This window comes from Zootoca vivipara, chromosome Z1 (assembly GCF_965207765.1).
Source record: "Zootoca vivipara chromosome Z1, rZooViv2.hap1.1, whole genome shotgun sequence".
Taxonomy (NCBI): Eukaryota; Metazoa; Chordata; class Lepidosauria; order Squamata; family Lacertidae; genus Zootoca; species Zootoca vivipara.
Window position 1 is genome coordinate 36,941,832 of NC_142583.1, and position 24,909 is coordinate 36,966,740.

At 42.1% G+C, this 24,909-nt stretch overlaps 2 protein-coding genes across 6 annotated transcripts in view; one reads left to right on the forward strand and one right to left on the reverse strand.

The window, feature by feature from the left end:
- Positions 1 to 24,909, forward strand: part of LRBA (LPS responsive beige-like anchor protein) — a 358,996-nt gene that overhangs the window by 204,557 nt on the left and 129,530 nt on the right. For all 5 annotated transcript variants that reach the window (XM_035113955.3, XM_035113959.3, XM_035113958.3 and 2 more), the window contains exon 40: positions 218 to 354. In XM_035113955.3, the coding sequence (XP_034969846.1) occupies positions 218 to 354 (137 nt within the window). The remainder of the gene's footprint in view (positions 1 to 217; positions 355 to 24,909) is intronic.
- Positions 3,345 to 5,937, reverse strand: MAB21L2 (mab-21 like 2). Its single transcript, XM_035113968.3, has one exon. The coding sequence runs from the start codon at positions 5,041 to 5,043 to the stop codon at positions 3,964 to 3,966; it is 1,080 nt and encodes a 359-aa protein (XP_034969859.1). The 5' UTR covers positions 5,044 to 5,937; the 3' UTR covers positions 3,345 to 3,963.

Below are 24,909 nucleotides of genomic sequence, written 5' to 3' on the forward strand. Positions count from 1 at the left end.
TGCAGCAAATGCATTACATGTGTACTTGCGGGGGACTGGGGACTTATAGGAATTTAATTTATAAATCCAGTCCTTTTTGTGGAGGGTGGTATTGGATTAAAGCGATCTAATAAAAAGAAGAACATACGCTTATATCTGTGCAACATTTTGTGCTTGTTGCGGAGACCACTAGTAACAAGGTGTTGGGCTGTGGTTTTTGTTTCTTCCCCTTTGGTAGGTCCTGTTAGTCTCTCTACACCAGCTCAGCTTGTGGCCCCTTGTGCAGTAGTGAAGGGCACACTTTCCATCACCGCCTCTGAACTGTATTTTGAGGTAGATGAAGAAGAGCCGAGTTTTAAGAAAATTGACCCCAAGGTAAGAGATCATTGACCCCTATTGTGCTAAACTTTGTGACAAATTACAATAAGCCTTTAATTTTTCACCCAGTAATTTCTAAATCCATTGGACACAAGTTTTCTCATATTTGTGAGTTTATAATTTGCGGAGTTTTCGTGCTAGTGGCACTCATGTAAGTATGAAAAACAATTCACCCCAGTTCCAATGGTAATTACTTCATAGGGCAGAAGCCTCTTGGGAAATGCTTTGAATAAAACTGCATTAGAGCAAGAGGATGTGTGAAAGTTTAGTGGTGTCTATTGAAACCTTTGTTTTAGCTCAACTTTTTTATGGTGCTAGCTGATTTCTTGCATTTGCTTTATATTACTTTGTAGCAGGCTGAAGAGTTTGCACATGCTTATTCAGAGAACATAATTGCCACTTGGTACTATATATTTTAATAATATATTTTGTGTTGTGCTTCCCAACTCAATGCTTTGTTCATATTATAATGATCTTTAAATGCAAGGGTAATAAAAGTCATTCCTCCCAGCCCCAGAAAACCGTTTTTGCTCACAATGTTAATGACTACTATAAGAATTGCACTTAGGTAGCTTCTATAATACTAAAATGTGATTACTGAGTGTGCCTTTTCCGCCTAAAATGTGTTATTGTAGATAAATGTCTACCAAATTTCACTAAAGCAATTGCTAAAATACAGTGCTTTCTTCAGGGAGAAAAAAGACAAAGTTGTATACTGTATTTCTATTAGTGGGTACTTATTTTGTTGTTTCTCTGTTCATTTTTTTTATTTTTGGGGAATACATCTTTCTGAAAAGGTTAAGGGATAGTGCAGACTTGAACTAGACCTTGCTTAATGTTGCAGTTGTTTTTTTAAAGCTTTTACTTTACTATAACAGTAGCAAATTAAAACTATGAAGTTTTCTTTGGAGTACATAAACTTTCAAGTATTAGGGTGAAAGTAAAATGTTTAAAACTGAGGAGTAGCTGCAGTTTGTTTGCATGTTATTTTGGTGCTGTTTGATATTAAAATTGAAAAAGCAGTCATCAATGAAGACGTACTGTAAAATACTAATGCAGCCTATTTCTTATAACTCATTACAATACAGGAAGCTACAGTATATATTAATCAAATGTGGCTGTTCAGGAAAAATGTAGGGTGAGATCCCTCTGCTATCTTCCCCCTCCCCTTTGAATGATACAACTATTCCTTTTTCACCTTAAAACCGAAAATGAACAGGCATCTTAAACTGGCTGTACTTTTTAACTTTGTTGTAGAGATAGGGATCATAAAAAAGTAGCCAGGTTTATTAATTTAAACTTGAAGATAGGAAATGTTAGAGGGAGACTCCAAACTATTTATTTCCTTTGGTGAAAACTCTCAAAGCTTACTGGTGTTTTGGTTATGAAGTCACGCAATACTGCAACATCATTCTCTTACAAGCACTGGCGTTTCCCCATGTTTCCCTTTCTTTTCTTCCCCACCCCTTTCCCAGAAGATATGAGTAACTAGAGCTTGAGTAACAACATCTCCCCTTTGAATACCAATCCTGCATTTGCTCAGATGCCTATTTAATGGGCCTTCCTCAGTTTGATAAATTCAGCTTCTCTGTGTGTTTTTCTAAACTCCTGGGAAAGAAAACATTATGACAGGAGTTTTGAAGTAAAACCCGAACTGGATGCAGCATTGATGCTGATAACATCAAAGTTTATATTCCTACTACAAGGCTGTTTTTAACAAGCAAGCTGTAGTACTATGAGCTCAGACTTGCTCCTGGAGTGAGGCTGGGGAAGACTCTCAATTTATTTTGACCCATATTTAAATAATTTGTCACAGAAAAAAATATTTTGAATATGAAGCCACATTGCTCTAGGAAAAAACAAAACAGAGTTGTTGTGCAAGTAGATGTATTTATATAAAGGTAGAAAATGTGTTTAGTTTCCTAATGGTATGGAATGATATGCAAAATATGGTAGGACTCTACCTCTTCAATTTAGGTTTGTCTGTGTGTGGGCACCTACTTCAAACAAGTCCTCAATAAATTAAAAAACACACTTTTTTGGGGTGGGGGGAATTCATTAAAAAAAGGTTTTCTTGAATAATAAAATACCCATAATGCTGGGGCTCCTGTCCACTGCACACAGCCCCATTGAAGTAAATGCTACTTACTGTCAAGAAAACATTTTTTAGAATAGAGCTTCACATTTAGAGAAAACATGTTGGAAAATATCCTAGCAGTCTAAATTGTGTGTGTGTGTGTGTGTGTGTGTGTGTGTGTGTGTGTGTGTGTGTGTGTGTGAAATCTAAACTATGTTTGTATAAAGCCTGAAGTCATAATGTGGAACTTTTTAGATAAATAAAAAGGGGAAACAAATTCAGTAGAACAATCCGAAAATCCAAACAATCCGTATGGGATGCTAGCATAACATAAAAAACCTTGTTAAGGTCTAGTTCCCGTTTGTATTTTGTTCTATGTCCTCTCTTCCTGAAGCAGGGTCTACATAAAAGCCAGCAGAAACCAAATGTTTGCAGCAAATAAATTGACTAGTTGTAGGGTATTAATAATTCAGAGTAAATCTATATGGCCTTGAAATTCAAAGTCAAATTGGACTTGGGTACTTACTCAGCTTTAATAAATGAGAAGCCCACATGCAGAGATGGACACAAATGAGGAGAGAGAAATTATCTTCTCCTTCACATAATGAATCTCAATCTCATAGCCACTGTTAATGCAGCCCCAAATATTACCAAACACATAAGATATTTTTAAGTACAAATGCTTCTTTCCCCACCTGAATATTTACATATCTTCTGTAAGAGAAAACAGAGGTGTTAAAAAGATATTTATTGGGGGTTTTCCTCCAGAGAGCTCCCTTAACATTGTGTTATTTTGTTCCCTTCCATCCATAGATATTTGTGTGAGAGAGATATCCCTTCTTTACTGAGAAGTGGAAATAACAGTCTATCAGTTGCCTGAATTTTAGAATAAACCCACACGAAGGCAATGTAAAGTTAAAACCATTTTGTTTATTATTATTATTATTAATATTACTGTTTTGAACAAGCCAGTTTAGGGAAAGGAGGGAGGACGCATAATCTGACATGGCACTGAAATACATTTAGCATCAGTAAACTTTTCGTGTGTGTCTGAGGCTTTCTGCTCGGTTCTCTTCCCCCATCCCTTTCTTTCAAAATAAAAAAAGTACATATAGTTAAATAATTCTGGTTTCTCCCCCTCCCCCACTTCGTGACAACATTCAGGCAGACGAACGAGAGAAAGAGAAAAGCGTGGGGAACGAATGACATACACTTAATATGGGGGTGGAGGGGGAAAGAGAAAAATGAAATGTACCTCGGGTTTCGTTTGGCTGTCGTAAAGTTCCGCCGCTGTTTTTAAGTGTCTTTTTAATTTATTTATTCATTTTTTAAAAAGGAGAGAGGGAGAGCGCCGGTGCCCGCTGCTAGGCTTGGAGTCCTTTTTGCGCTTTCGTGGGGAGGGGATGCCTGCTGCTCCCCGTTCCTCTTCTTGTTTTTAAATAAGAGTTTTGTTTCTAATTCGGGTTCCGCGCAGTCTTTATTTCTGTCCCTCTTTCTCCTGGCCTTTTCCAACCCCCTTCCCCCCTCCTCTATAGCTTGTCGAGGCTCTTGGGGTTGGTGAGGATCTCCCTGGCGAGGCGCCAGGTCTGCTTGGCGGCGCTCTCGAGGGCCGAGTGCGGCTTGCCTTGGAACAGGTCGAGGTTGGGTAGGAAGTAGTGCGGGCACCGCCGGCACTGCAGGCACGAGATGAGCTGCAGCAGGATGCCGTTGAGCCGGTCGCCCAGGCACGCCTCGTCCCAGTCGGTCTCCCGCGGGTGCTTCTCGCACTCGTAGAGCAGCAGCGTCTTCATGTGGTAGTTGTTGAGCGGCTGCCCGGGCAGCTCGAGGTGCCGGTCGCGCAGCGTCTTGAGCACCGACAGGCACTTGTTGCGGCAGCCGCCCAGCAGCAGGCGGTTCTCGGCCTCGCCGAACTGCAGCACCCAGGCGTCGCTCTCGGCCGAGCTCTGCTTGCCCGTCAGTGAGTAGCACTCCTTGGAGAGCAAGTTGAAGCCCTCGGCCTTCACCTCGGCCACGCGGTTGGGCCCCGGCCAGGGGATGTGCGGCAGCGGCCATTGCGCCGCGCTGCGCGGCCAGATGCCCGTGCACTTGAAGGCGGGCGTGATCTGCACCACGTAGCGCTCTCGGATGCGCAGCTTCACCTCGCTAGTGTCGGCGATCATCTTGACCACGTCGCGGTAGCTGCACTTGTCCACCGCCTGCGCCACCAGCGTCTGGAAGCGCGAGCGGATCTTGCGCGCCGACAGGTAGCCCGAGGCCGTGATGAACTCCACCCAGAGCGACATGCTGCGCTTGCGACCGTCGCTCAGCTTGAGCACGGCGCAGCCCGGCAGCGAGCCGTCGTCGACGAAGTTGAAGACGCCCATCTGGTTGAGGTAGAGCACCACCTCGAACTCGGTGGGCGAGATGACCTCGAGGCCCTCGTAGCGCGCGTCGATCTCGCTCAGCGAGCTGATGAAGCGCGGCTCCTGCACCTCCACCTCCTTGAGCACGTCGGACACCACCTTGCACACCTCGCGGATGGTCTTGGCGATGGCCGCCTTACGCGCCTGGCAGCGCTCCGTGTAGTACTTGTTCAGCTGGTACACCAGCTTGGCCTGCGCCGCGATCATGTTGGGGCACACGTCCGGGCTGTACACCGGGCTCTCGCAGTACGTGGACGGATCCAACGCCGCCGCCGCGCGCGCCCGCGCCCGCCAAGCCCGCTCCAGACGAGCACCGCAGCGCTAGTGGGCAGCACCACCACCCCGGGCAGGCAGGCAGGCGGGTGGGAGGCAGCAGCAGCCCGCTTCCTCGGGCGGCAAAGTTTGGCGGCCGGCTTCTTTCCTTGTTCACATTGGAGCTGCGCGCAGCCGCCGGAGAGGGCTTCAGTCCTTCATGGGGAAACTTCTCTCGCACTCGCGCAACTTGGCTTCCAGCGGGAAAGAAGCAATCGGCGGCCAAGGAGAAAACGGCGGCGATGAGGGAGAGTTTGCGCCCGGTGCACAGAAGAAGAAGTCCGCTCTCTTTCCCCCTCTTTCTCGTCTCTTTCTCTCTGGCACCGGCGCTTCTGGCCGCCTCCTTCCTCTGACAGGGAGGCGGCGGCGATGATCGCTTCTTGGAGGCCTGGTCTGAAGAAGCCACTGGATTGGAAACCTATTGCTGCCGGGCGCCCCTGCTTCTTATTTCTTTATTAATAAACAGAAGCCAGTGCAAGCGCGTTGCGATCATTTCTTCCCTCGGTTCAATTTTGTTTACAGGCGAATCTCTCTTTGGAAACGTATCTTCTCTTGGGAGCAGTGGCAAGGTTGGCGAGTTGAGCTTCTTTGCGCGCGCGCTGGCTTGTGTGTGTGTGTGTGTGTGTGTGTGTGTGTGTGTGTGTGTGTGTGTGTAGTTTTCCGCTTTCCAGGATTTCACCCCCCCTCCTACTCCTCCTGTTTTCCGCTTCCTTCCCCCTCCCACCTTTGGAATTGGATGCAGCCGCTCTGGTTACTTTCCTGCGCCTCTCCCGGCCTGGACGTCTGGAGGTCTCTGGGTTTGCGGAGTGTGTTGTTTAGTTTATGAATGGTCCGAAGGTCCTTTCGAACGGAGGCGGAGCTCCGGAATCCTACAATCGCGGGCCGAGCTGTCAGAGGGCCAGCCAATCGCAGGGCCGGGCGGTGTGCACGTTCTGTGCTGGGCCCGCCACTACTGCGTATTGTATTGGGAGGGGGGGGGGAGAGAAGGGGAAGAGGCTGGAGAGATGCTTGAGGCACATGCACAGATTGCGCGCACGCACACACATATGTGGCAAACAAACATGAAGCTCCCTTTCCCTGGAAAGCCAGGGAGGAAGAGCCATAGCCCCTATAAGAACGATTCCATGCAGCGATTTGGCGGGAATTAAATATTGCCATGAAACACACCACGGCAAGCGCTCTGGCAAGATCTTTGCGTGTTTTGCAGTGACGTTCAAGATCAAGGTATACCTGCACGAACTGAAGCGCCGAGGGTGGTGCGTGCGGGGTGTGTAAAATTCGCTTCCCCACACTGACTTGCTCTAGTAACGTTGGAGTATTGGAGGGCAGGGGGGGGGGAATAAAATAAAAAGGGGAAAAGGTTCAGTACTTCTGTGCAAGCATAAATCTTCTGTAGCTGCTCCCCCGGACCCAACATTAGTGAAAGTGAGACAGTTATTGGAACGGAATAGTACACCTTGTTTTACAACCCTAAATGAGGGTCCTACTTAAAAGTTATAAATCCTGCGCCATGCAGCTGGCCTGTTGTTGTGAGATCATATGTACCCGCTGTATAAAAGGTTTAATATTCCATTTACTTGCGCCGGGAGGCAGGAAGAAACTGCCTTGAGTTTCGGCATATACCAGTTCGGTGTTTACGAAAGTAACAGGAATATTCCCTCCAGCCCAAGCGGATTTCGTCTGTTGAGATTTTGTGCGCGCGCAAGCGCCTATTTCTCTGTGTTAAGATAGGCACCAGCCGCAGCTTAATCGTTTACATTTAATTGGTCAGATCTTCTCGATCCTCAGTACTGTATTTGTGCTGGGGAGGAAAACAGTAAAAACGGTGACAGCGGCCCTTTCCCACCCAAATTTAAATATTCCCACCTAAATTTAAATATTTTTATAGATCTCTTACAGAATCTTAATAAATAAGCCGCTTCGCTAACATTTTAAATTTCTTGTAGCCTTTTGCTTTAATTGTGTGATGAGACGGGCTTTTGTTGTTGTTGTTGTTTACGTGGACGAGTGCGCTTCTTTCCCCTTTTTAATCGTTTCTGTCCTTCCGTTGATTATGATGATGATACATATCGTGCAATGCTGCAAGTCAGCAATTATATTCCAGCCTCTGGGAAGCGAACTACGAACTCCTCTGCATATTGCTCTCTTGGCCAGAAAGACGACTATGGCGAGCCTCGCCTTGTCTCGTCTCTTCTCTCCCCCCGCCCCGCCAACTCCCATCCTTTCTAAATTGAACGTGATATTTGCCCACAGGGCTTCTGTGGATATATTCCACGTGCCAGAGAATAGTCAAGTTCTTCGTAGGCTGGGAAAGGTCTTTAGAAGCTCAACAGTTGCTTGGAACAGGTGTTTGTCCCTGCCTTCTCCTGTCCCGTCGGCCAGATCCTTCTCCTCTCCAAAACAGGCTCCATCCACGTTGCCTGTCAGATGCCTGCCTCGGGCGAGGAAAGAGACCCGACCCAAACAGAGGAGGCGGGTGTAACCGGGCTAGATATCTTGGAGCGAAGATTTCACGGCTGCTGAGGCAGTGGAAACAAACCGTCGCGGGACAACGGTGGAGAGAAGCAAATCTTGGCAGAAGAATTCCCTCTCCAATGCTTTCCGTCGCAACCAGGAAGGCAGGCACTGCTTTGGAGGAAACAGTTTTCCGCTGCAACTCTGAACGCACTTACAAGGGAGTAAGCCCCATCGACTACCGGGCGGCTGACTTGAGTAAATTTGCTTTAGCCGGCTGCGGTCCTGCCACCTGGTCGCACTGACCATGATGGGAAGGCTTACTTCCAAGCTCCAGGATTGTTTTCAACATGTATGCCCCGATCCGAAACAATGTCCTTACTTAGATGCTTGATTCTGAGAGATGTTAGGAGATTGTTCGAGGTCGGAGCACCTGGGGAGGATAGAAGAGGACGTGACACGTGTGTGTGTGTGTGTGTGTCCCCTTCTGTTTGCTTCTCCGTCGAACTGGCACAAGCGAAAGAAAGAGCCCAGTTGCCCAGAAACAATCAACTTCAAGGGCAGACGAGGCGGTGGTGTTGCTGCTCAGTTTCGTCCTCGCCGTGGCGCCCAGTATCCTCAAAATTGCTCACGTATTTTAAAAACTGGACGTGGCGGAGGAGCTGCTCTCCAGAAGCAGCAATCGTACAAATGCAACCCCCGCTCCAAGAGCCATTTCTAGGTCTTTGTCGCTAGGCAGCCGAACTTCTGCTTGGCAACCACCTACTTTCCTGCCCCCTTGCTTGGCGGTGTCCCCTCTGGGGCCCGTTCACCTTGACGTCTGAGAAACCCACGTCTATCCTCCTTCGCCCCGAGACGCGCCCAGGGCGCGCGGAACCCCGACTTCGGTGAGTCAGCTTACAAAGCGACTCCCCTGGGTCAGGGCTGCCGCCCGGGTGACCCTAAAAAGGGAAAGAAAGGCTGCCTGCACCGACGGAGCAATTCCCTCCGTGAGCTGACGGCTCCAGCCAGGCACCAAGCGCCTTCTCACTCCGGTGGGCAGGTTTGCGGTCCGGAGGGAAGGCTCTGAGCTTCCTCACCTCCCTCCTCTTCTTCGTTTTGATTTTCCAAACAATTCGTTTACCTTCTCGCTCGCTCTCTTTCTCTCTCTCTCTCTTTCTTTCTTTCTTTCTTTCTTTCTTTCTTTCTTTCTTTCTTTCTTTCTTTCTTTCTTTCTTTCTTTCTTTCTTTCTCTCTTTCTCTCTTTCTCTCTTTCTCTCTTTCTCTCTTTCTCTCTCTCTTTCTCTCTTTCTCCTTCTTTCCTTCCACTATTCCTCCACCACCACCACCCCACCAGACTGAGGTCGAAGCTCTAGTAAATAATAAATCAGTTCGAAACAAAAGCCTTTTCGGATTTATGGCCCGGAGCGCTAATTAGAAACATCATTTGAGCAATAAACTTAAACACTTTCTAGCAAATAACGCCGGCGAAAAAGCCTGCGCCTCGCCTTCTGCGGCTGCCTTGGCTGCTTCCGAGAGAGCAGCAGCAGCGTCCTCGTCTGTGGCGGAATTTGCTTTTTTCCCTTCTTCGAGGGGCAGGATGGGGGTGGGTGGAAAGAGAAGGATGAATAATTGAAAGCATGTTGTTGTTATTTATTTATTTTGCTGTTGGGGGTGGGAGAAGCGGGAGATCCGAGGCGAGCCTGCCATGAAGAGCCCCTGTCACTTCACCTTGGCTGTCTGGGAGTCAAGGAGTCCATCAGCAGCTACTTGATGGGGTATTAAAGCGAAGTGGCAGCCCCTCCAGGAGCAGGAGATACTGTATTCTATTAAAAGGACCCAGAGAGAGAGTCAGAGAGCGAGAGGGAGACTGTCTGGGAGGGGAAGCTCTCAAGGCTAAAAGCCACTTGAAGGCTTCAGCCCGATTGATCTGTATTCTCCCGTTATAATCCGTCTCATCATACTTGAGTTAATGAGGCAGGGGAGGGGGTGGGGTGATCTGATGGGCCTTGACAAATTCATTAGGGAGGCTGCGGGACATTTTATTTGACTGTTAAACATCGTGTTTGTTTGGTTTAGGCAGTGCCAACATCAGCACGCCGCTGCCTGGAGCAAGGAAGAACGAGGTTGTTAGCAGAGGGCTTCTCCAAAGGAGACTTTGCAATGGGGAGCGTCTTGCTCTTTCCTTGGCTTGCCCCGCTGGCTCCCTTGCCTTCTGCCAGGGATCCTTTCCCTTTTTTTGCACTGCTGCTAAAACAGGTTAAGAATGGGTAGGTATAATCACTGGCATTTAATTGGCATGAATGAACTGCGAGGGAGAGCTTCTTTTTTCTGTTCAGGGAGTGAGTGTGTGTGAGGGAGAGAGAGCTTGTGCATTTACAGGAAAACAGCTTAGCTTGAAAGTGGGTTGTTTTTACACATCTGGAATAAAGAAAATGGGAGCTGGGGAACTAGGGTGGTCTTTGTAGCTAGAGTAAACTGGAAATAGTAAAAAAAATACAGATCTTGACATCCACTCAACTTTTTATTGGCTTTTATTTTTATTTTTATGCAATTGCTTTGTGAGTCCTTCTACTAAGAAAAGCTAACATTTCTGTGGGCTATTTCTAAGGAACTTCTTGAAGAGGATTGGCTTGAGACCATGGACCTCTTTGGCACATTTTCTTGTCTGCTTTTGAATTTTCAAGAGTTTCAGACCCTCTGTAGTCATGGACGATAAGACATGTCTTTTTTGTGTGACTGGGCTTTGCAATGAATAAATAAACTAACTGAATGGTTATTATGTATCTCTAGAAGCCCATAATTATTAAATATCATCGGTTTACTTTAAATTCAGTTTAAGGACAACGGTGTGAAATCTATCCTACAGTCAACTTAATTTTTCAGTTCATCTTAAATTTTTCAGGCAATATTTTAACCAAGTTAGCTAAACATTCTTTGTGGCAAAATTCTGTGCTTCCATTTATAGAAGAACAGTCTGGGAAAAGAACTAATGCCCTTTGCCTGTCATTTTCATACATTCCTGCTCTGCTGATGAAGCTTGAACTGCTGCAGGGAATGTTTGAATTTGAAAAGAAATGATTCAGGAGTGGATGTTGTGTTCCTCAACAGCAAAAATAAGTCAATGGGTAAAGTAAATGCATCTGGAGGAATGACAGCTATAATCCTGTTTACATTTCCAGGATCTTTTCTTTATAAATTTGGGGGCGGATTTTTATTTTGCCTTTTTCTCTTCTGTTTGAGAGCTTAGTGTTGTAAGTTGTCCTGTGGTGTGTACTTCCTTTATGTCTTGGAAGAAAGGGTTCCTTTTACTTAATTACTACAGAGCTTATACATTTTTAAAGAGCAATACTTGTATCTTAATTTTGTTTAGAAGGTTGAAAGGCACAATAGTTAACCAACACATAAATGGCTATCTAGTGATTTACAAGGCTGTATTTGGTGTGCAAGTTTTTTCTCCTTCCTCCATCCACTTCAGCTACTGCCCTTTCCTCTTATTTCTTATTTTCTAGATGTAAAGGTATATGTCGGAAAAGGGAAAGCTCCTTTGATTTTTTTTTTGGGCAGTATCACAATTACTTTTATAATTCACTGTAATAGTTCCCAGTGTGTTCATTTAACAACTTTATGATCTAAACCACTTTACTTGGAAGAGAGTTTTATTGAAATTAGCAGAACTTGCATGGAACCATGGTTTGAATCTGTTCATGAATGCATTGATGCATATGCATATATTTATATTTATTTGTTGCATTTATATCCCACCTTTTTCTCCAAGGAGCTTAAGGTGGTGTACATGGTTCTCCCTCTCCTCATTTAATCCTCTCCCCACAACAACCCTGTGAAGTAGGTTTTGCTGAGAGGCAGTAACTAGCCCAAGATCACTGGAGTGAGAGCTTCATAGCTGAGTGGAGATTTGAACCCTGGTCTCCTAGGTCCTAGTCCCCCACTGTTACTGAAGTAGTTCACAATCTGTGAAGACTAACTTTAGTTGTATGGTCTGTATTGTTTTATTGGTACTGTTGCTGCAGGTTTGTCAGGTCCTTTGGCGAGAACAATAAACTTATTTTGAAACTGGAATGATCCATTGCTGAGACAAGCAGCTACTAGAACCGAACAGCACAGCAGTAGTGGAACTTTAGTTGTATCAAAGGCAAATAAAAATGATTCCCCACCCCCCTGCTGCTTTTAGAATGTTGCAATTGTACTACAACAAAGTTGATTTTACCGTATATCTATGCTTCATATTTATAGTTTATTGAATCATTCAAGGTGGCCCTCTGCAATTCAGCTAATCTGCAGAATCTAATTTTAAATTCCCTAATCTATTTGAATCAAATTGGGTTCCAGTTGCCCCCTTTCTATAGCATTGCCTGCTTTCAATTCATTGTATGCATTGAATATGTGGATTATGGATCTCCTGAGGTTTTCTGGTGACTTTAGACATCAGAAAATGTAGGTGATATTTTACAAGCAATTGCAGTGACACATGTTGAACGTGTTGTTTGTAGTTTAAAAACATTTCAATATATTTTTAGTAAATTTGTCATGGCCTCATTTTGGCATTTCCCAACCATTCTCTATCAGAATCCTGTTTCCACAAGAAGGAAGGGATGTGCAATCTTTGTGATTTGAGTTTTGGCATAGACAGTCTCAGCTGTAATAAGTAGCATTTATATTATGACCAGGGCCGGTGCTAGGGTTTTTTTGCACCCTAGGCGAGATCACCTTCTGCCCCCCCAATTAATAATAAATAAATAAATAAATAAAATAAAAATAGAAAATAGAAAATAGAAAAAATAAAACTAGAAAAACTAGAAAATAAAAATAAGACGAAAAACAGCTGAGAGGCACCGCGAGGTGGCCCCAGGCTCGCGCTCCCTGCGTGCCTCCAGAAGCTTCGTGCGGGGAGTGCAAGCCTGAGGCCACCTCTACTGTGGCTGTCAGCTGTTGAGCAGCTTCAGGCCGCTCTCCGGAGGCACGCGCGCGCCTTGGGAGAGCGGCCTGAAGCTGCTCAACAATGACAGGTGCGGAGGAGGTAGCACCGGGGGGCGACAGGCGGCGGCGGGCAGGCTGGCCAGCGCCCCCTCCATTTTGGCGCCCTAGGCAGCTGCCTAGTTCGCCTAAATGGACACGCCGGCCCTGATTATGACACTTATTTAAATCCTAACTTCAAAACCTTCATATCCCTGGTTGAAGTGCAATGTTATTTGTTTGTGAAGTGATATAAAACTGTGATGTCACTTTTGCAAAATACACTGTGTGTCAACCTCAGTTTTCTGGTTGCTGTTCCATAAAATCTCTTATAGGTTTAACTTAATATTTGCAAAGGAAACAACGAGTCAGTCAATGTAGATTGCAAGTATGTTTTTCCAACACTAAACATTGAAAATCATTTTCTAGGTTACCTTTCCTAAAGGTGATAGAACTACATAGTATCTTCTCTAAAATGTGATACAAATTTTTTTCCATTGTGAGAAACAAAGTTTAATAAAGATTGGCGGATTAGGTGTTGAGGGCCCACTGAGTGATGAAAGAAGAATACCTGTTCACATGAATAAAATACAGAAGCTGTATGTGCCAGTATAGCTGAAATAACATTTGGTGAACAAAGGATTGGTGGTAACTTTTCTCCCTCAACATTCTGAAACTAGGATGTAAAACAGCTGTCTCAGGCTATGTATGCACTGGCTATACCGGTACCTGTCTGTTTCTTCTCTGTGTCTCTCATCCTCTGCCCCACACTCCAAATCTTCTTTTATTATCTTTGGATTCTATGGAGTCTTGTTTTCTAGCTGGCTTTGTCTATAGCAAAATGCTGGGTTGGTGTGTTTAAATCTGCCATGGATGGAGCGAAAAATCTTTTGATCTATGACTATGGCTGTTTCCAAATGATTTGCTTGCTGGGACTGGACACTGTCCATGCCCTTTCTCTTCCCTATCTGATAGGCACAAACAAAGGACGTGACATGCTACCAGATGCATAGTTAATCATCACTTTAGGCCTGCAAAAGGGGAAGAAAGAAGGAAAGATGCGCCCAGGCTCAATTAAGTCTACTATTCTTTTATTTACTGTGCACTGCAATACATCACTGTGATAAGCACTTTTTATTTTAATGTGAAAGTCAAGCATATGCTTCACTCTCTCCTCCTTTGAAATCAGTAGAACTTAAGAAGCACTTAACTTTGGTTCAATCGTGCCTTCTATGCTCATGAATGCGGGCCTGCAATCAATTAAATTCTGTAATATTACAGAAATTATATCAGAATTTGTTTATTGGTTTGTTAAATTCATATCCTACTAAATGGTGAAACAGTTTTTTTTAAAAAAACAAACAAACAAGTGGCACAATACGGACCGAGAAGCCACAGCTGCAATACACAGTAGATCATCCTTGCCTCCAAGCATGTTGCAGTTCACAGGAGAGGCACATAAATCACCAAAGGAGTGTACTGCAGGCTTCACCATGGGCCATGATCTATCAAGCTGCAGTGGGGTGGGAAGGAGAATACAGGAGACTGATGAACTCAGCATTTGTTACAGGTAGGTAGCCGTGTTGGTCTGACATAGTCGAAACAAACAAACAAAAAAATTCCTTCCAGTAGCACCTTAGAGACCAACTAAGTTTGTCATAGGTATGAGCTTTCGTGTGCATGCACACTTCTTCAGATACCTGAAGAATCTGAAGAAGTGTGCATGCACACGAAAGCTCATACCTATGACAAACTTAGTTGAAATCAGCATTGCTACACATGTTTTGCTCTTTTCTAACACTGGGGCATGGTCCTAGAAATTCATATTCCAACTCAGTTGCCTTGGGATAATTTTTCTAGCACAGTCCTAAGATCTCTTCTTAATCTGCAGTTCCTCACCTAGATTTGACTTTGTTCAGTCTACACTTTTGTATTTTTGTAGCTGCCTCCTGGTATTATGGCAGATGGGGAAAAGGAGTAATCAGCACATGTACTGCATCCATATATATATATATATATATATATATATATATATATATATATATATATATATAATGTGTGTGTGTGTGTGTAATCTGCTTCTTCCAACTCCTGATGTGCTTAGGCACCTGATTGCCTTCACAATATGCCCTCTGTATGTAGTTTGGATGAGGAGAGGGCTTGGACTATGCCCAGTCTTTTCATGAAACCACTAGCATGTTTAACTATTTGGGTACGGATTACAAACTTAGTTAATATTATTATTTACATATTCAGTAATACTCCTTTTTTACTTCTGCTTATTTAGCTTTCAAAGTTTATTGACATTCCAGTTCATAATGGTGGCTATTGGGTAAGATCAGCAAGGAAAAGCAAGATTTTTGGTAAAGACATTTTCTCCATAAATAATTTCCTTAAAGTACCTGGCTATTGGTACTGAGCAAGGTTGAGAACTGAACTGCCAAAAAACTACTCATAATGTTTGCAATGTGAAGTAGTGCTACTACTTTGTAATTTAAATTTTCAGTAAAATTAAACTGTAGATGGTAAAGTTTAAATATATTTACTGCCAGCATCTCTGAACATGCCAAAACATTTTTTTGAACAATTACAGCTTCGATAACAAGATTGACTACTGACACAAGTCTTTCAAGTAAAAATGGGTAATTAGGAGAACATCTCTCCATGTTGTAAGGCATTATACTTCTGAATACCAGTTCCTAGGCACAAACAGGTGAATATTATAGCCTGCAAGAATCCTCTTGGTCATTGCAAGAAACAAGATTCTGGATTAGATGGGACTTTTGTATCATCCTACAGGGTTTATATTCTGACTATGCAATTGGTGGGCAGGGCAGAGTTCTTACTTTGCTTTTACTAAATCATACTGTTTTTAATATGATAATAGATAATACCCTTTTTTAATGAATGAAGTATTCCTAATTTGTTACTAATCCCGAGCTAAGAGAGTTAGAGATCAGCTTTCTAAAAAGCATAAATATATATACATTCTAGAGGCTAAAAAATATATTAATTGTATTGTAGTTCTAACAAAATAAAAAAATCCTTCCAGTAGCACCTTAGAGACCAACTAAGTTTGTCATAGGTATGAGCTTTCGTGTGCATGCACACTTCCTCAGATACACACAATACACATTGTAGTTCTGTTTGAATTCTGGTGTCCTGTCTCTGTTAATTTAGGAAACCAACCGCTCTCGAACTCTGAACTTTACAGAATAGTTAAACAATGAAAGTTGGTAGCCCATCATTAATGACCATTTATTATAGTTGCGCAATCTTGGGATAACATTATTATGTAGTTTGTCGACTTCCAAAATGCAGACTTGGAAGATAGGAACTTGAAATAGTTAATACATTTGTGAATTTATGTTTTATCTCGCTTCACTTGAAAATTTATGAGGAGGGCAACTAAGGGTTGCTTAAGTTGTGTGTTCCAGGGCTTGCCCCCACTGATAACACCCTTGTTGGCGTGAAAGTGCAATGCAAATTATGACAGTTACAACCTTCTGTTTTGTTTAACCTGTCACTGAATTTCCTGACTCAGTGCGGAGGGCAATGGTGTGTTCAGCTAGTCCATATTCACCTAAACTTAAAAGGTCAGGTTTCTACAGGCAAGCCTAGTCAGAGCTTAATTGATGAGGAGGGCAGGAAGACAGAATTTACTGTTCTGTTGGCTAGTTTCATATCGTTAGGTTGTCCTGAAAGCATCAGGCAGTCACAGCCCCTTTCATGTAAGTGCTGACCCTAGACAGGAGCTGACAATCAAAGGAGGCAGCCACAGGAACCAGTGCAAGTATGCTATTGATTTTTCAGTTAGGTCTAAGTAGTTTGTAGTATGGGTAATGGGCGACAGAGGCAGGTATGTCATTATCAATGAGCTCCAGAACAGTAGCGACAACCTTCCCTCATATTTCCTTCAACACTGACAGTATGCATCCAGAAGTGGTCAATAAATTGTCCAACCTTTTACTGACAAGTGACTTGGACAGGCTGGGGGTTGGGAACCAAAGAGCTAAACTTCTTCCCCTGAACTTGACGTGGAAGCCTAGGAGGAGGGAAAGAGAGGGAGAGGATCTTAGAGTCAGCACTTGCAGTTTATTAGCCTAAATCCTTTATGGAACAGATGTAATAACACTGGCAGTGAATTCCAGTATCTCTCTGCAGATGACATTAATTTATCATGTCATTTTGTGCTTTCCAGAATATCAAACACTAATGGAGAACAATAATTTAAATAGGTTATTTTTCACATAAAAATGCAATATGTGGGAGTAGTTAGGTTTTTTTTTTTTTAAATAGAAACCCCCCACCAATATAATAAATATATATTGCATAAATGTTATGTTGTCCTATTATTTATTTGGCTAGTTGCTGATAATAGTTATTTGCCTTATTGTTCTTAGGACCTGGTTTCAGAACACTGTACATAGTACAGTGTTTAAAATGTCTGTCACTGCATTCTTTAAATCCAATCTGTTAGATGAAATTCCTGCCAAATAAATGTGCTTTGGTTCCTGGTATAAACTGAGGATGCAATCCTAAAAACACTTTCTAGGGAATAAGACATTTTGAATACAATAGTGAGACTTGCTTCTGGGGAAACATGCATAGGATTGCACTGATAGTCACATATTCAAAATGTTGTGTGTGTGTGCACGCACACACACTACAGAGAGATGAATATTGCTTTTCCACTTTATTAGGATAGCAGAAGGTAATGGGGTTGATAAGTCAAACTTTTGTAACTCTGACTTGGATTTTAAGAGGAATTCAAGTTTATGCCACAATTCACAAATTAAATGCTTGTAAAAGTACACTGTAAACACTGGCTTGATTAAGAAGCTTAACATTCTTATAATTACAATGTTGTATTAAAATAAATTTCAGTGGTTACTCTTTAATCTTCTTTTTCCAAATATTGTCACATCACTTAACTAATGTGAGTTATAGTATATCATTTGTTTTCAAAAGTCAAGCTCTGCTCAGGTTTTATGCTATGCACAGATGTTAACAAAATAACACATGCTTATAATTAAAAGAAATCTTTAAACAAATTGAAATAAGGCAGAAGAGTAAATATTTTGAAAAATGGCCTTAAAATAGCACAGCAGTGAGTTATCTTGTTTAACAAATCTATATAGTATAAAATTAGAAATGCAGACTGAATATTAAGAATCTGTTTAGTAGCTTGCATTTTTTATTTGTTTTCACTAGATAAAATCATTTTAAAAACACAACTTTTATTTTTTGCTGCCGTAGGGGAACATAAGGGCATATCCATGAAACAAGGTTTTTTAAAAGAAAAAAAGAAAAAAACTGTTAAATATGCATTTGAAATTAACCTTAAAAGATGGATTTAAGATAAACATATTAGGATTGACTGGAAGATACAGGTTAAACATTTCAAGGGATCCCTCTACCCCTGGAGTCAATTTAGAGGCTACAGACATTCGAAGCTAGACTAAGTTGTTCATAGACCTTTTTGTTAGCATAATATTGCACTGGTTTTGAACCAGAATATCTTGCTTCATTCGCAGCATGCTGCTGGCATGCTTTGTTAATGCTGCGAAAATGTTTAAAGGAGATGCGGAAAGGCAACAAATTAAATTTTCATGAAAGAAAACCCTAATCAGCAGTGACAGTGTAAGAGAAAGATGATTGCCACTTGGTCATTGTAGAAAGGCACTTAGGTTTGGTGTCAGTGCTTCTGTTAATGATGACTAATGTCTTTCTCGCAGCAAACACATGCCCAGACATTGTGCTACTGCAGTCTAGGTATTGGGCTGAAGCATAGGAACCATGGATCTTAAAACAAAGGTTCAGACCTTGAATTGAGTGGCTCAAAATGGAAGAATTTCCCCACAGTTATCTTGTAGTTGCAGTTTTAGAAATTGTTCAGATTCCTGTCTTCAGAAGCAGAGGGATGGAACAGTGTATTTGAATTGGGTAGGCTGGATGAATGATCAAGGAGGCTGACTGGTTAGCAGTGGTGTAAACGTATGGGAATGAGTATTTCTATAGTAAACAAATGAATAAAATGGTTTTAAAAAACCCTACGGAATTATTTCTAGCCCCCATATTGTATTCTACACAAATCCTTTAAACTAAAGCAGAGCGACTCTCAAGACCTTTTCAAATCTTTTGGCTTTAGTTGTTTAAATATATTGGCAAAAAGAGAGGTGGCATGTGTCAGTTCTTTAGCTTTTCCCAAAGTGAGACCTTTCAGAAGGGCATTTGTAATGCTTGTCATATTTTTTCATATGCCTCTTATTGGCTTGACAAGTCTAGAGGACCATGAGAACACAGATGTCATTGGATTCAGACAACACTAATTACTCTGGGATTTTTGCAGCCTCGGTAGCTGTATGCAGCTGTCGATTATGAGTGTTTATGTGGTATATCATGGGTATACTCTCCAATCTCAGATGCTGCCACTGGCCTTTTTGTTTCCTGTTGTTAAACAATAGGCTTTCTTACACATCCTGAAAAAGAGAGACAGGGATCTAAAGGGTTTGTCAGTATTTTTATGCTACATATTAATATTAGTCCTAAGATTAATTGAACAACTATATTTATATTTAAAATGTGTAAGCACTTGTTTTACAGTTTTCTCAGCACAGGAGTTTCTTGCATCCTCCCTAAGGTATAGCTATATTTTTTTATCTTTCCCGCCCCCCCTTTCTTTCACCCTGTATCCTGCCACTCAAAATCAAAGCTGCGAGATCACTATTAGCATTGATTTAGCTCACTTGAAAAACGGCCGTTCTTTAATGTCACATCAAAGACGTTCTACTAATTTGGATCAGAGTTTAGATAAAAATTGTTAACCAAGGTTTCTAAAGCAGTTGGTTAATACTTGTCTCAGTGTTTAATTTTGTTTGCAATATCCAACCCCCCCCCCATCTCTTTGTTCTGTCACAGTTCATAGTGCGTAAAGCAGCTGATTCTAACAAAAAGTTCAAATGGTGGTCACAGCATGAATGACATTAGGGTTTTTTTAAAAGAAAGGGGGGAGGGGAAAAAAGCTTATGTTAACGTTCTGTGCATTTCCAAAGAAGTGCAGCCTGTGTTAATCACAGATCGGAAAATGAAAATCACCAATAATGTTAACTTTACATGCTGATGATGCAGAAATGGAAGCAGCTTTATCAAAGATGCACGATGAGATGAAACTGCAGTCTCTGCTGTACAGTTATAGTAATTATGACTAATGAACCGTCCAGTCTGGATGAAATGGCATGTCCTTAGGGACTGTGTTCAATCAGTTGTGACTTATGCAAGCTGTAGCAAACATTGGTAGACTAGATTCAATATTGTAATATGAAATATACTATGTTAGCAATTTCAGTTTTTCAACATTATTTCCATTTAGAAATATCTAATATTTTTTCTTAGCTGGGGGTTGTTGTCGCTGTTGTTGTTTTGTTGAAAAAAATAACCTGTATATTGAATTGTAATTCCTGTTTTAATAGGGTGAGTGTGCGCTATATTGTCATTATAATCCCAGAAGAAGGATTGTACTCTGGATGCAGTAAAAACAAAAGAGGCACCAATAGCAGATTAGTTTTCTGCCGTTGTTAGGAATGTTTATGTGAGATTTTGTAATCATGCCACCTCTTGGTTACGTTTGAAACAACTTGAGAGTTTTCCAGAATAAGACAATGGCAGCCAAAAGTGTGTCTAGATTTTATGCATAGCAAAATTAAGCTGTTAAAATGCATTTAACAGTTAGATAACATCCCATATTTTTGTCTTACTTCTCTGTGAATTTGTTCATTGGTTTCTCGTGGCCCTTTCTGCAAGAATGGGGGGTAGTGATACTTTCATAAAATTAAGAAGGGCCAAGGGAAGTTAGTATGGTGTTGAGGAACATGCAACTTAGCAAAGGAGTAATACTCTGCCATTTCATATACTTTAAAAGTTTTATTGATATGCAGCTGAATGGTTAATACTAGCCAAGCTTAATTGTTGTCTCATTTGGAAAAACTGTGATTAGGTTGATTTTGGTTGCTGTCTCAAATTTCCAAAACTGGAGGACATAATTAAACCCCAGGTTCAGTGGGGTTTTAGTGCTAATTATGGCAACTTCAAACTGAAATGTAGTCTTCCTTCTCTCCAGTTGCACCTCCACAGTTTACTCATGCTTCATAGAAAGCTTCACTGTTTAGATTCTCAGTTACTTTGTCCCATCAATTCTTCAGTGTCTGCATGATTTATGTCTCTGAATTTTATTTCTCTTTCCATATGTCTCCTCCCATTCCCTTGAGTGAGGTTATCCTCTTAATAAAATTTGGTTTGAACTTGGGGTATTTGATGGATCATGGAGAGAAGACGTATCCAAGTTGCTGCAAACCATGCAAGGCCATTAGGAGCACAATAAGCACATTCATATATATTATGGATCTGGAAGTTTTGATTGAAAGCAAGGCTTTCATTTCTGTCTAGTGTCATAAGCCCAAGCCTCAGCATGGGGCCACATTGCAGGGAGGGAGATTGTGAGCCACAGGTATATTGATAAGGATTAATGCAGGCATCCTCAAACTTCGGCCCTCCAGATGTTTCGAACTACAATTCCCATCATTCCTGACTACTGGTCCTGTTAGCTAGGGATCATGGGAGTTGTAGGCCAAAAGATCTGGAGGGCCGTAGTTTGGGGATGCCTGGATTAATGCAAGCTGTGCTATCCTAAATACATAGTACTGATTTACTTTTATTTCATACCCATGCCTATCATTAACCATAGTCGTGTGAATGTGATATGGGCATTAAAATGGGTAGTCTGGGATGCAAGAATAAAGATGCCTAAAACAGTGGGAGTGGCCACTGAATCTAGGTTGCTACGGAAGGCAGAAAACAAGTTACTGTTCCTTCTTCTCTTGCTAGCATGAGTATCTACCTTTAACCTTTCCTTTAAAAAATCACGCTTGCTATTAAGTTTTGCACCCTTGTTGGTGTCCATTTTGCCCAATTTCCAATTGTCATTCAGGTTCCTTCCATAAAACATTTTTTTAAACAAAATTACCTGCAAGCAGCTGATAATGCTTACAATAAATATCAAATTTAAAATTATTAATGAATTCAAAAGTATTAAACATTTATTTTTAAAACCTGACTCACATCTTGATTGAAACACATTTGCTTATCCGTCAAGTGTGCTCAGGATTCCAGCCAAAGGGTTGTATCCAGTGCTGTCTCTACATTGATGGAAGGCTCTTTGATCCAGCAGAGACTTCGATCAGCAGAACAAGGAGGGAGTATTTTCATCCTTCCACCCCCTCGATCTATTCCATTGGGCTGGAGATACTTTAGAACAGTGTGAAAAGTGATACAGTGGGGTGGAAGGTGGGCAGGGAGCAGGGAATGCAGGGAAGAGAAAGCCTTGGCAGAAATCACATTCACTGTTTTGCTTATGGAAGCTTTCCATCACCAGGTGAGCTTTACAGAAGAAATCAATAAATATATTTCCCTAAAATTATTTTTGCCTTATCCAAAATTAATATATCTGTGCAACACCTCAAGTGTGCTTCGTAAATATATCCAATTAGTCATATTAACTTGTTGGTTCTCTTTCCCTTTTTCCTTTTCTGAAACCACAACTAAAGAACAAAAATCTTTCATCATTCTGTTTACTGTTTCTTTGTGTTGATTAACATTATAAAGTGGTGTTTGATACAAGATTAATAATAATAATATTTTTTATTTATACCCCACCCTTCCCAGTGAGAGCCGGGCTCAGGGCGGCTGACATCAATAAAATTACAATAAAACGTAAAAGAAAGAAAAACAATTGATTAAAATGCAGATTAAAATACAATTTAGATTTAAAAATTGTTTTAAAATGCAGCCTCATTTTAAAATGGCCCAAATCAAAACACAAAGGCCAGACAGAACAGCTCTGTCTTGCAGGCCCTGCGGAAATATGTCAAATCCCACAGGGCCCTGGTCTCCTGTGAGAGAGCGTTCCACCAAGTCGGGGCCAATACTGAAAAGGCCCTGGCCCTAGTTGAGGCTAATCTAGCCACCTTATGACTCGGGATCTCCAAAATATTGTTGTTTGTGGACCGTAAGGTCCTCCACGGGGCATACCAGGAGAGGCAGTCCCGTAGGGCTTTAAAGGTCAAAACCAGCACCTTAAATCTGATCCTGTACTTCGCCGGGAGCCAGTACAGCTGGTAAAGCACTGGATGAATGTGATCCCGCGGCCGAGACCCCGTAAGGAGCCTCGTCGCGGCATTCCGCACCCGCTGGAGTTTCTGGGTCAGCTTTAAGGGCAGCCCCACATAAAGCTACCCTAATGGAGACTTTATTCTGTTTCGCTGAGAATTAACCCAACTATTTAAAACATGAGTGGTTAACCTGTGGTCCTGCAGATTTTGTTGGACTACAACTCCCACCAGCCCCATCTAGCATAGCCAGTGGTCAGGGATAATGAGAGTTGTAGTCTGACAACACCTGGAGGGCCACATGTTAGCTACCCATGAGTTGAAGTTAAAATAAAAGACTTTTTTAAAGAAAGGAAAAGAAAATGCCATGTGTATATAATATATGCACAATGCCAAGACTTAGTAGCTGCCTTAAAGTTTAAATTGTACAGTTATTAAGATGCTAAGTTTTAACTAAATATTTAAAGTGCAAGGCATACCAGCACTGCACTTTTGTTTTAAAAGTTTCGTGTGGTACAATAAAGTATGATTTTACAATGTCATCTCTGATTGGTGATGTTAGATGGGGCTGATGGGAGTTGGGAGACCAACAATGTCTACTAAGCCGAAGGTTCCCTAGGCCTGATGCAAGCACTTTTCTAATAACTGCATATAGCAGGCACAATCTTAGAAGAGGCATTCACCCTTCACTTCGGCACAAAAGTGAAAGTTTCTTCTTAGATCATGCTTGCTGCAACATATAAATGCACTGTATAAAAGCAAAGAAAGCATTGCCTCATCTAATGCTTAAGGTTAAGGACCATTTGCTGATGTGCTGTTTATGCAGAACTATTATTGGTTTTTGATAATGAAACTTTTACATACATTGAGTTTGCTAGAATTTGCTTTGGTAAATACCTGAATGGGAAGAATAGATCTTTCATCAACTAGAGGTATGCAACCAGGAAGCCATGGTTGCTGTGATACCCTACTATCGTTCATAGTCCAGGTGTAAATAACATTGGTGTTGAAGTGAAGTTTTGACAACTAAGCAATATATACCGTTCATTAATAAAAAATAGTAGGTGTGAATCAAAGGTGATACCACTAAAGTGGAAGTCCTTGGCACCCTTTTTTATACGTCCTTGGTCAGAGGACATGGCTCCCCCATCATCATATGCTGAGGTTGAATCCATCCATAGGTTTACATCTTCCACAGCTATGTAGGAGTATACAACTGGTGCATCAACTACAGGCCTTTTCAGGATTGCAAACAGTTCTTGGGGGGTGGAAATGCTGGAAGGTCAGACTCTGCTAGTATTTTTAACTCTTCAGATTACTCCAGTTCTTTGCCAAGACAAGTAATAATAATAATATTTTATTATTTATACTCCGCCCATCTGGCTGGGTTTCCCCAGCCACTCTGGGTGGCTTCCAACAGAATATTAAAATACAATGGTCTGTTAAACATTAAAAGCTCCCCTATGTAAGGCTGCCTTCAGATGTCTTCTAAAAGTCTGTTAGTTGTTTTTCTCTTTGACATTTGATGGAAGGGCGTTCCACAGGGCAGGTGCCACTACCGAGAAGGCCATCTGCCTGGTTCCCTGTAACTTGGCTTCTTGCAACGAGGGAACTGCCAGAAGGGAACTCGGTGCTGGACCTCAGTGTCCAGGCAGAACGATGGGGGTGGAGACGCTCCTTCAGGTATACCGTTTAGGGCTTTAAAGGTCAGTACCATCACTTTGAATTGTGCTCAGAAACGTACTGGGAGCCAATGTAGGTCTTCCTACAGCTCAACTAGATGCTCACTCAGAGCTCTCCATGGTCCTGGCCACTGTTTTTCAGAGAATCTATCATAATTGAACTAGTAGTGAACCTGGACATACCTCATCCATACTGAACTACTTAACTGGAGCTGATCTACCATAACGTGGCCCATTCTGATCTGCTTCGTAACCTGACTGGACCTGACTTACTTCCACCTGAATTTCCCCAACTCATTAACTTCCCTTGTGGACCCCTTACTTAAATAAAAGGTAGCTCTAATGGTGATGACACTATAGTTCTGTAAATAAAACAGAATTTTAGACCTGCACTTTGAAAAGTCTTAGTTTGAGGGATGTGACAAAATCTACTGAGATATTTTCAGATTGCTTCTTAGTTTCCTCACTTCTGTCAGACTGAAAAAAATCTGGTTGAGGCAGCATGAGCC

Bases quoted from the DNA above. Each gene is read 5' to 3' on its own strand.
- MAB21L2 (XM_035113968.3), bottom strand. From the start codon at position 5,043: ATGATCGCGGCGCAGGCCAAGCTGGTGTACCAGCTGAACAAGTACTAC.